This window comes from Antechinus flavipes, chromosome 1 (assembly GCF_016432865.1).
Source record: "Antechinus flavipes isolate AdamAnt ecotype Samford, QLD, Australia chromosome 1, AdamAnt_v2, whole genome shotgun sequence".
Lineage (NCBI taxonomy): Eukaryota > Metazoa > Chordata > Mammalia > Dasyuromorphia > Dasyuridae > Antechinus > Antechinus flavipes.
Window position 1 is genome coordinate 263,748,550 of NC_067398.1, and position 12,658 is coordinate 263,761,207.

The 12,658-nt window shown below is 36.5% G+C and overlaps 1 protein-coding gene across 3 annotated transcripts in view; it reads right to left on the reverse strand.

The window, feature by feature from the left end:
- Window positions 1–12,657, reverse strand: part of REXO5 (RNA exonuclease 5) — a 34,050-nt gene extending 21,393 nt beyond the window's left edge. The window contains exons 1-7 of one of the 3 annotated variants that reach the window (XM_052001370.1): window positions 12,511–12,638; window positions 11,026–11,168; window positions 9,746–9,876; window positions 9,061–9,187; window positions 6,797–6,905; window positions 885–1,031; window positions 132–220 (exon numbers count right to left, since the gene is read on the reverse strand). In XM_052001370.1, coding sequence (XP_051857330.1) covers window positions 132–220; window positions 885–1,031; window positions 6,797–6,905; window positions 9,061–9,187; window positions 9,746–9,876; window positions 11,026–11,151 — 729 coding nt within the window. In that variant the 5' untranslated portion in view covers window positions 11,152–11,168; window positions 12,511–12,638. Of the gene's footprint in view, window positions 1–131; window positions 221–884; window positions 1,032–6,796; window positions 6,906–8,254; window positions 8,318–9,060; window positions 9,188–9,554; window positions 9,649–9,745; window positions 9,877–11,025; window positions 11,169–12,510 lie in introns of those variants that run through there. The other 2 variants (XM_052001378.1, XM_052001385.1) reach the window with 2 other exon arrangements.
- Between the last annotated feature and the right edge of the window lies 1 nt (window position 12,658).

Below are 12,658 nucleotides of genomic sequence, written 5' to 3' on the forward strand. Positions count from 1 at the left end.
TCAACTGCCTCAGCAAAAACAAACAAACAAACAAAAAACCTTTGCTTCATTCTGTCTTGAGTGAATTCCCTGTTCTTTGGGATAGTAATATCTACTTCTGAGCACCCATCATAATTAAATTCATCTCATACCATTTCACAGTCTAGTCCAAAAAGAGGACTGCTGTCGCTTACTGGACCAACACATTCAGTGGAAACAAAATTTTTACAATTAGCCAAACCTGGAAATAAACAAACAAAAACTACATTTGTACAAAATTCTATAGAAGTGATGATGTTCAATTATCTAGAAGAGGAATACAACACTCAGCAAAGAAAATTGGATTATGTATGCTACAACTGATGTTATTCTCTGTTCTCTAAAAGGTCATTTTATACTTGTCCATTATGGCATTCTATCTGATTTCTTTCCTGCAACATTTTGGTCATGAAAGCATCATAAAATTCACTTATTCCTAGAATAAAAGAAACAGCAGCTTTTGGGGAAAGTCTGCTCATCTTTTTGAAACATCAACAAAAAGCATTTATTTAAGAAATAATACTGGCTAGTATAATTTCTCTGGCCACTGTCATTTTGTTCTCTCAGTGAATTTTTATGCTAATATTCACAGAAAAGGAATAGTCTATATAAAAGCACTTCTTCCCAAGATCAAAAGGGGATTTAATATAAACTGAACAAGATTAAAATCAGGGGAAAATTACTGAGTTTAACTTTGTTCCATGTCCCTATGGACTTAGCTTTCAAATTCTATTAAAGCATCACTATTATTAATAAAAGAATGGGTGGGTAAGGTTAAGAAGACCAAATATCAATGCACTAGTTTTAAAATAACTTTGTCATCTTTATATATTTCTGGCACTATGCTAATTGTAATCTTAACCAACCTTGGAGTGGAAAGTCAAATTTTTTCATCTCTTCTTTGGTCAATAGGCATCTGACCAAACCTACTTTTTCATGTCCGTATTTCTGAATGATGGGATCATTTTGCAGGTCGATGATGGCTTGTGGGTTAGCAAGAGAAGATGATGACACTGAAACAAATAGATCCAGAGTTGTTAAAATGTTCCTTCCCAACAACATATCTGTTATATGTTATAGAACCTACTGGAGATCTTTGAAAATAATTTTCTTAAGAACCTGTATGTATGAAAATATTTACAGCAACTATCTTCTCAGGGCAAAGAATTGGAAATTGAGGGGATGCCCATGAATTGGGAAATATATGTAATTATGATGGAATATTATAGTTCTATGGGAAATGAGGAGCAGGATGCTCTCAGAAAAACCTGGAAAGTCCTCTGTGAACTCAAGCAAAGTTAAATGTACTGAGTACAACGTAATAGCAATGTTGTATGATGATTAGCCTTGAATGACTTTGCTATTCTTAGCAATATAGTGACCCACGACTACTCTGAAGGACTTATAATAAAAAATGCTATCCATATCCAGAAAAAGAACTGATTGTATCTGAATAGAGATTGAAGCATACTTTTTTTTTCAGCTTGATTTTTGAGTTTTGTGGGGGTGGGGGTGGGTAAGAGATCTATGTTTTCTTTTACAACATGATTTCTATGGAAATGTTTTGTATAACTTCACATATGCCCTTTTTTTTTGTGGGGGGGAGTGGGGAGACTGAGGCAATTAGGGTTAAGTGATTTGACCAGGGTCACACAGTTAGGAAGTATTGAGTGTCTGAAGTCAAATTTGAACTCAGGTCCTCCTGATTTTAAGACGGGTACTCTATCTACTGTGCCACCTAGCTGCCCCTCACATATGCCTTCTTAATGGGAGATGGGGAAGGAGAGGAAGGGAAGAGAATCTGGAACTCATAATTTTAAAAACAATTGTAAAAAATTTGTTTTACATGTACCTGGGGAAAACAAAATTGTAAATAATAAAAAAAAAAATTACTGCAGACAAAGAAAAAGAAAAATCATTTCCTTATTACTCAACTATTTAGTGAAACTTTTAAGGTATGGTGTATGGGGACAATGTTAGACCCGTGACTTGTTTGGTATAGGGAATAGCCTAATGAGAAAACTCCCTCTACAATGCAAGTTGTCACCTTCTCTGTAACTTATAGAAGTGGAGAGCTGTTCAGAGCACTGAGAAATTAAATTACTTGCTTAGAGCTACAGATTTGGTATGTATCAGACATGAGGCTAGGACCCAGCACTTCCTGAATCTGAGGCCAGTTCTCAATTCATTACGCTAAATAGTGTCAAACACAAATAGAAACGGATCCCTGTGGATCACTTAGAAAATCACAGATTAATATAATTTTTGTTGTATTTTATTTTGTTAAAAATTTCTCAATTACACTTCAATCTGGTTCTAGCGGCACTCAGGAGCTATGTGACCACCTGGGCCATAATATTATGCCACACTGTATCCAAATGCAACAATACAGATAACACAACTAAGGAGGAAGTGTAGCTCTTTCATGGAACCAATATTCTAGATTTGGAGACACTTTTCTGTTTACTTGTGTATTAAATGACAAGAGATAAAAAGTGTGATTTCAGGAGGGAAAAAAACTTCAGACTGGGTGTTCAGGGAATGTATCAAGGACACAGTGAGACTTAAGCTGGGCCTTGAAGTAGAATTCATGTAGGTGGAAAAGGAGGAACAGAGTATTTCAGGTGAGGAAAACAGTGTACACAAAGGTGAAGAGATGTGAATGCACTACAGAATAGATGGAACTGATTAAAACAGAACATTTGTGAAAGGTAATAAAGGAAGATAAAATTGGAAAAGTATATTGGAAATAGATCACAGAGAACCCTTAATTCCAGACTTGGGACTCTGATCTTTATCATGTAGGTAATGGGGAGCCATTTGAATTTCTAAAACATAGTACAGTATGATCAAAATGGTGTTTTTATTAGATGAATATTACAGGACTGGTAGGAAAGAAGATGAATATTAAAGAACTGGTTTTGGTTTGGAGAGAAGTGGGGAAAATATTTAGACCACTATAATAAAATAAATATAAATAACATAGAAAGTTGAATAAGAGAAAATAAAATTGCTGAGACTTGAACTAGAGCAAAGATAGCAAAGAAAGAAGTATGGTAGAGACATGGAGAAACAACAGGACTGAGTTGTTAATTAGGAATAAGGGTAATGGTGGGGAGTAACGTAAAATTTTGAAACTCAGGTAACAATACCATGGACAAAAACAAGCAGGTAGAAGGGGAAAGAAGTTTGGGAACATTAAGAAATAAAACAGATTACATGGGATTTAAAGAAATGAATAGGAAGTGAGAAAATGAATTCATTTATTAAATTATTAAATATAAAATTAAATTATTCATTTAAGACTTGTAGTAAAATAAAGGAGACAGGACAGTAACTAGGGACCAATGCAGTTAAAATAACGAGAAATATTATATGGGGAAAAAAATTTTTGCATGAGGCTCTTTGGTAAATGTTTCACCTCCAAGATATGTAATGAACTGATTCAAATATATAAGAAAAAGTCATTCCTCAAGCTATAACTGTTCAAAAAATATGAACAGGCAATTCTCTTAAATTTTTTTTTTTTTTTTTGCTGAGGCAATTTGGGGTTAAATAACTTGTCCAGTGTCACATAGCTAGGAAGTGTTAAGTGTCTGAGGCCAAACTTGAACTCAGGTCCTCCTCACTTCAGGGCTGGTGCTTTATCCACTGTGCCACATAGCTGCCCCCTGAACAGGCAATTCTCAAAGAAGAAATATAAGGTATTAACAACCATATGAAGAAATTCTCAATCACCAATAATTAGAGAAATATAAAATTAAGACAACCCTGAGGTTCTGCCTCACACTTATCAGATTGGTTTATTGTTGTTTGGTTCTTCTTTCTCACACAAGATCATGACATCAAGAAGGGGATATCTCGATTAGCAAACGAATTGTACTGAAGTGAGGGAGGACTGTACAAGGTTATCTGACTCACTTTCCCCTCCAGAGCCATCTGGGTCCAGTGGTCAGATATAGATCAAGAGAACTAGAAATGACCCTTGATGCAGTGAGAAATGTTAGCCTTTTTGAGCTAAGGTCTTCAACAAGTCTCAGTTTGATTGAGACAATGCCCTAGTCAGTAATTAAGCATATGTAAGAAATGAGGCAGAGAATGGCTTCAGTCAAGAAAAAAAAATTAATCAGGGAGGGGAAGATTTTTGAGGTTTCTGGTCAAAACAGAAGAAACAATTTGTCATTTACATGCACTCTGAGCTAATCAGGGCCCAAGCAATGACCAAGTGGAGCTTGGTCTGGGAGCTGTTGTTGGTTATACAATGAGAGCCAGAGTGATTTTGTTTTAGAGCAAGGTTCTAGCCTCTAAATCCCAAGATATATTGCTATAGGACCCAGATGGTTCTGGAGGGGAAAGTGAGGCAGCTGACCTTGCACAGCCTCCTTCACTTCAATCCAATTCCCTGGCATGGCATGGATCATGGTCCTCTTTGACAAAATAGGAGTAGGAGCTGCCTCACTGGGGAGCCAACTGGAACTGGCCAGTTGGGCAACATGACTTTTTCCTTTCTTTTTCTTTCCCTTCTTTTCCCTTTCTCCACATACGACATCATACCCTTACCTATGGCTACTTTACCCAAAGGAATATAAAGTTTAATCATTGAAACATCACAAGATATCTTGGGATTTACAGACTAGAACCATTACTTAAGCTAAAATCATTCTGGCTGTCATCAACTGACCAGCAATAGGTCCCTGGTCATATTTGAGCCCTCTTTGGCTCAGAGTGAATGTAAATGACAAGTGTTTCTGTTTGGCCAAAAACCCCTAGGGTCTTCACCTCCCAAATTTTTTTGTTTTCACTGGATATGAGCGGCCATTCTCAGCCTCATTTCTTACCTAGCCTTAGTACTAATTGGGCATTGCCTCAGTCAAACTGAGACTTGTTAAAGACTTTAGTTTAAAATGGCCAGGGTCTCCCACTGTATCAAGGGTCATCTCCAGCCATCCTGATCTATGTCTGGCCACTGGACTCAGATGGGTCTGGAGGAGAAAGTGAAGCTGGTGACTTTGCACAAGGTGTGTAAGACTGGAAATATAAGCGGGGGCTAGGTTATGAAGAGCTTTGAATTCCAAGTAAAGGATTTTATTTGATATTATAGGGAACCAGAGGAGTTTACTAAGTAGGGCAGTGAGTGACATGGTCTGATATGGCTTTAGAAAAATCATTTGTGGTGAATGAAGGATAGATTGGAATGCAGAGAAACTTGAGAGAGACAGACTGACCAATAGGCTATTGCAATAGTCAAGATATGAGGGAATGAGAGCCTGCACATGTCACTGCATTGCACATGGAGGAAATGAAGGGGTAAGAAGACTAGAAAAGAAGGAAAGGCCAGGTTTTAAAAGTTAAGGGTGGTTTATATTTGATTCTTGACATATTAGAGAACCACTAAAATTTAATGAGTAAGGGGGTGACATGTGTCAGACCTATGTTTTAGAAAAATCACTCGGCCGGTGAGTGGAAAGTAGACTAGAGTGGAGAGAGATTTGAGGCAGGAAAATCCACTAGAAGGCTACTACTGTATTAGTCATCATCCCAGAACCTCAAGTAATGAGGGCCTGAACCAGAGTGGTGGCAGTGTTTGAAGAGAAAAGGAGGTGTTTATGAGAGGCATCAGGAAGGCAGAATTGATAGGACCTGGCAACAGTTAAGATACTGGAGATGAAAAGGAGAAGAATTGAAGATGATGCTTATGAAGACTTGTATAAACTAAACCAAAGTAAAGAGAACCAAGTGAACACTGTAAAGACAAACTCTGAAAGAACTCTAAACCAATGCAACAACCAATCATACGATTCCAGAGAACTGATGATGATACATGCTACCCAAGATGGAATTGGATTGTAGAGTAAGATATACATTTTTAGACGTATCAATGTGGGGATCTATTTTGCTTTAACTAGGAATATTTGTTATAAAGATTTTGCTACTTTTTCTCAAATTCTTCTTTTGGGGGAGGGGAAAGCAAAAAAGTAGGGAGAGAGAGAGAAGTTAAGAAAAGGGGTTCTCTAAAATGAGAAAAGAAAAAAACAAGTAGATTATTGAAATGTTTGTGTGTGTGTTTTTTTTTTAAGACCCAAAAGGGATCAAAAGGAATCAAAGACAAGCAGGACTTTTAAAAATAATACAAAATTTATTATATACTTGAAGAGAAAAGCAAGCTGTATTTCAAAGATTCATAGTTTCATACACAGCACTCTCTATTCTACTATGTATATGAAAGTCCTCACTTTAATTGATGTCTGTAAAGTTCAGATTTTCTCTTTTTTTTTTTTTTTTTGGCTGAGGCAATTGGGACTAAGTGACTTGCCCAGGCCACACAGCTAGGAAGTAATAAGTATCTGAGGCCAGATTTGAACCCAGGTCCTGCTGACTTCAGGGCCGGTACTCTATCCACTGTGCTATCTAGCTGCCCCTCAGAATTTTTTTTTAATGGGGAAAAACAAACTATGAAAAAGTCTCAATGCTCAACATATAAAAAAAATAAAACAAAGTTAAATCACTAAAAAGTTAGTAGTTAGAAAGATCAGTTGTACTGAGAAAAACACTTTCAAGAGAGTAACCTGCATATGACAATGGGCAGAAGAAAAGATGCTAATAGAGAAATTGTACAAAGAGAAAATAATGGAGGGAACCAGGTCCCAGAGACAAGGGCAGATTATTAAGTAAAATGGCATTTACAAATTGTTTGAAATGTTTTTAGTTCATAGAATTGTTAACATTTTCATAACATCCTTTTGAAGGAGCAAATCATTGACAAGATTTACATCTCTACCTTGCATGGTGCTGGATGTAGACAGGATTCTTTCTTCTTTATTTCCATTAGGTTGTTCTCCAATAATATCTGCTAGAAAATTGGCTGATGGAGCTGGCAAACGGAATCTCTATGCAAACAGTGAGTAAACGGAATAGATTTTCACTAACACCCCTGAAAAGGTAATGAGGTAATACCACCCAAATAAAATATATTTGTTAAAATTAGATAGCTTTTAAAATTTCTAGGCTCTCAATATTCATGCATTTCATCCTTTATTCTTTGATCAGACTTTCTGGGAGACAATTCAGTCTAACAGAGGCAGGAATTTTTTGCTTAGCAACCTATGAGTATTTTGTGTCTATGAATTAATTTTCTTAGTTTTAAGTGAACACACTTACTAAGTAAGTACATAACCAGGTGCCAGGCAACATGCTAGGTACTAGAAAGGTAAAGACAAAACAAGATGTAATTCCTGGCCTCAAGCACACTTACAATCAAAGTGAGGAGAAGGAAGATACCTAAACAGGTATGATAGAAGATAGATTATGATAAAAGTAGAAAAAATATCCTAAGAAAATTGGAGGAGAAAAGGATCACTTTCTTCTGAAGAAAATCAAGGAAGAATGTGAAAAAGATGGCACCAAAACTGGGACTTAAAGAAAAGACACTAAGTGGAAATGAAAGGGGAAATATGTACATTCTAAGCCAATGGAGGGAAAGGAGACTCGGGGAGACTGGAAGATTGCTAACAACACAGTTTGGTCATAATACTGAATGCATGAGAGGGTGAGATAATATATAAAAAAAAGCTTGAATGGTAAGCGTTATCAGGTTATGAAAGATCTTAAAAAGCTACTTCAATATTCCCCAACACAGCGGGGAGCCACTAAGGTTTCTGAGCAGTGCAATGAGAGACACAATCAGATATCTGTGCTTTAGGAAAAGTATTTTGTCATGTTCTGGATTGCTGAAGGAAAAGACTATAGACAGCAAGAATACTAAAAAGGTTATTATATAGTACAAAAGAGAGGTGAGTAGGTCCTAAGCTATGTTTTAATGGATTAACCAGGATTTATCCATACCAGTTCATGTCATGTGTTTCTCATGTGCATATCTAAAGATGTACAAAACTCCCTTTCTCCTTAAGGGAACACTTTAAGTTCAGGAGAACAAGGGTTGATATAAACTAGGAGTATGGACAATCACCATTTAATTAAGTTCAGTCTTTTTGCACTGTATTACTACTCAATCAAAAAATACATTGATTTTATTTTTAAATACCTTTATATATTGTTTCTAATTGATTTAGCTGTGTATGTGTTAAAAATGTAAGTTATTTTAGGCCAGAGATCATTTTGTTTTTGTTCCAAAATCAATTTATATATATTAACAGGAAAACTTCACACAATGTTTCAACACAGGCTACAAGTGGAGACAGTCTTTTTATAGAATTTAAACACCTAAAATGTCACATACAGAGTGTGACCTGTGCAGTCCCTGGAATAATAGTCTCTAGTAGGATTCTCCACTGCCAGGTGTCTGAAATAGAGAAGAAAGGGCAATACATGTATTTGCCTGTGCCTAGAAAATTATGTTGTCTTTTTTCAAGCAGTTTTTAAGTTTATCCATTCACTCAGCAAGTTAATTCTTATTACTTTGCACAGTCTAAATACAATATTAGGTTCTATGAAGCATACAAAGAAATATGAGCCATTATTCCTGCTCTTTCTACTACCTACTTAAAATGTTCACTTATTTCTTGACCCCCCCCACCTTTTTTTTGGTTATTTCTCACCTTTCAAATGTTACTAACTGATTCTATATTAAAATCCTTAAGCATCCCTTTGTCCTCAATCATTCCAATAAAAAATGAAGTGGGTCAACAAAAGCCACTAAGAACTCATTATAGAGCTGCTTGGTGAACACAGCCTCTTAGGCTACTTTACATCTGCATAGGGACACTGTACTTTTCAATCTATTATCTCATTTGATCCTTATTATCCTAGGTAAATCAAGCTGGTAGTTGTATTCCCATTTTTCAAGAAAGGAAACAGGGACGCTAACTGAGAAAGCAAGTCAGTAATACAGTCTGTCTATAAGTTTAGCCCTGAACCTTAATACCATTCACCACAGCAATCCAGACCTGGCCGTAGGAAGAGTGTCTAAAACAGAATAGAATCTTTAGGATCACAAGAAGAAAGGTACATCTTGAGATAACATATCAGGCACAAAGGAGGAAGACCTGGTTAGGACTGCTACACAGGAAGGCTTTCTCAACTTACATGTTTGAATGCCTTTCGGAGGTGTTTGAACTGCAAATAGAACTTGTAAAAATGCAGTTGACTTACTCCCTGAAGAACAATAACCACCACACTGTTCAGATGCTTTGGGTGTGAAAGATGGCACCAGCTGTTGAAAAGCAATACACAGGCAACAGTAAGACCTTAAAGTTAGCTTCAAGTAACAATGAGGAGGCATGCATAAAAACGATTATCAAGAACTAACAGATATTACACTCAGCTGTTACCAGAGGTCAAATAAACATTCTTCACATATAGAATGGTCACAAGCCAAGCGATTTGGAAAAAGCGAAATTCTATGTATTAACTCCAATTTTCCCCTGGTGTGGCATTTAAAATTGGAACCCAAGAGAAAATGGGGTTGTTACAAGTATTCAGCCACCATTCTGGTCATGTGAGTATAGCAGAATTTTAAATACACACATAAAATAGATTAGAATTGGTGCCTACAAACAGTGGCCAAACTCATTTCATACCTTGGCTTAGTTGAGGAATTCTTAATCTTTTTTTTATGTCATGGATCTCTTTGGCAGTTGAGTAAAGCTTCTGGACCTCTTTTCAGAATATTTTTAAATGTATTAAAAAAAAGAAATAGGATAACCAAGGAAACCAATTACATTACAATGTGGTTATATATAATATAAACATAAAACCCAAGTTCACTCACCCCAAATTAGAAACCTCTTGTTCAGTGGATTCATGCTGTTTTCCCAATGCTGCAGACTTCAGCAGTTCACGTAGCTTATCATGGCTTATTTCGCAGTTGTTAACAAATAATTTGGTAGATAAGCGAGCTTTCTGAAATATGGGAAATAGCCACTCATAATCACTGATGAATTTGCAGATGAAAAAGCAAAGTAAAATATGTTTCAAAAACAAAATAATCCTATCAACGAATGTCTAAATAGTTTTTTGTTTGGCTGAAAAGGGGCATTCATGTAGCAGAATAGAGTACTAGATTTAGAATCACACAGATCTGCATTCAAATCCAGCCTCAGAAACTTATTACCTGAGTGACTTACATCTGACTGACTCAGTTTCTTTAACGACAAAAGAGAGATGGTAACAGCATTTATCTCTCAGAATGGTTGAGAGAATAAAAATGTTTTTAAAATGCTTAGCATGATGCCTATATCATAGTAAGTCCTAAATAAATCCTTCTTTCCTTCCTTCCTACTGTTAAACTGGGGAGGCAGCATGACACATACAGTGTTGGATTTGGATTCATGATGCCTATATCATAGTAAGTCCTAAATAAATCCTTCTTTCCTTCCTTCCTACTGTTAAACTGGGGAGGCAGCATGACACATACAGTGTTGGATTTGGATTCAGGGGACTTGGGTTTGATTCTTGGTTTTACAATTTAGTATAAACATGACAATGGATAGGTCTTTTAAACTTAGTGTCTCATCTACATAATGAGGAATTTGGACAAGATGGCCTCTAAGGTCACTTCTAGTTCTAAACCTATATATGATTATGTTCATAAAGAACTTGTTTACTATGGTAACATTAGAGCCATAAACATTAAATTCCAGAGAGAAGCCCTCAAACTAAACAAGAATAAGCCCACCAAGTTAAGTGTTCCTTTCATTTGTCTCATGACACTGCAAGGTATGTTCTTCAATTCATTTGGTAAAAAATATTAATAAGAGTCTAAAGTAAGTTTAAAAAAGAACAACATACAAAAAGTGTGAGGAGTTATTTCAACTGCATAGTTGGTACTTAACTTTTACATATTGTCCTTATTATTACATCTACTCTTGCACCGCAATACGCCTACTTCATTGGGCTTACCTATCAAGTCACCATTGTGGAGTTCACTTCCATAACACCATGAAGATCTTGAAATAGGATTCTGTGGAACCTACTTACATTATAAAATCTTTCAACTCTTAGTGACTGGGGAAAGCAACAACCTCAAGATAGTGATTAGTTGGCACTTACCTTCCACTTAGGGTGACTCTCTTCATTATCTGGATTTCTAGTGACTGTACCTTCCCCAGACCCTCTGAAAAGTTCATTTTGTGGCTGTTTCCTCTTTCTGCTTTTCTCTTCCAGAGCTGCATCCATTCTTCTTCTTAGTCCCTCTGTCAACAGATCATTACCCACATTAGAATCTTTAAAGAACCATTACTACCAGCCTTCTTCCAACCACCTCCTAAAAATAACTAGCAATTAATAGCACTTTAAGGTTTGCTAAGTGCTTTATAAACTAATGTTTATAAAACATTTTATCTTCACAAAAACCCAGGGCTATAGGTGCTATTATTAGCACCCCTTTCTTTTTTTTTTTTTTTAGTAATAGCTTTTTATTTTTGCAAATATATGCAAAGATTCTTCTAAACATATTTCTATAGTCATGCCATACAAGAAAAATCAGATCAAAAAGAAAAAAAAGAGAAAGAGAAAAAAAAAAAACCCACGCATATAAATAATAACAAAAAAAGATGAAAATTAAACTGAGTCAGAAAGAGTGGAATGTGACTTGCTTAGTCATAGATCTACTTTGAAATGTAACAGCTTACAATTGCGCTAAAACTTTTAGAATACTCTCCAAATATATAAATGCTAAATACACAAATGTAGCAACTAGCATAATACATAAATAGCGGCTATTATAAATACTAGCTGGTGCTTCTGTTCTTATTAACTGGGTCTTGTAGTAGAGTGCCAGAACAGGAGTCAGAAGACCTGAAATCAAATCCAACCACAGGCACTTACTTAGCTGTATGGCTCTGGATAAGTAATTTAACCATTCCATTTCAATTTTCTCCTCTGTAAAATGAGTATGATCACATCCACCTACAAAGGTGGTTATGAGGGTACAATAAGATAACATAAAGATCTCTGCAAATCTTCTTCAAGTTTCTATACACTACATATGTATACATATTTGTGAATCTGTCATATAATGTGTGTATATATTTACATATTAATACAAAACAGCGATAGCACATATATCTTAATATACAAAGTATCATAACTCTAATTCTAAACAAGTTCCCATTTAGGCTGTGAACTCCTTAAGAGAAGGGACTGTCTTTTACCTCTTTTTGCATCCCCAGAGTTTAATACAGTGTCTGGCACATAGTAAATATAATAAATATATAACAGTAAATGCTTCCTGATAATCATGAAATCCAAACGTATACAATGTTGTTGAATATAAGATAGGAGGGGAGGATGGGGAAGGATGAGGAAGGGCCCGAAAAAGGGGAAATGCGCGGAAGAGGGGAGGGTCCGGACCCCGGATCACCAGGACTTCCTCTTTTCTTTTCTCTCGCCCCGGCCCTCCCGAAGGGTTCCTTCCCAGACAAGGCCTTGGTTCTGTTTTCGGTCCTTCTTCCCAGTAATGTTGCCCCCGCCCAAGTCGCTACCTCCCCCGCGGTTTCTCCTTTCCACTGTTCTAGGATCCCCTTCCCCGTTCACCTTCTCGATAGGTTACGGGTCCAGGCTCCAGCGAACAGTGTTGCAGTCCCAAGCTAAAACCTCGAAGACATTCCCCAAGGCCTGGCCAATGGAGGAACGGAAAACATCGATTCGCCCAGGCTCCTCCAAGAGGGTGAGGGAGGAGAAA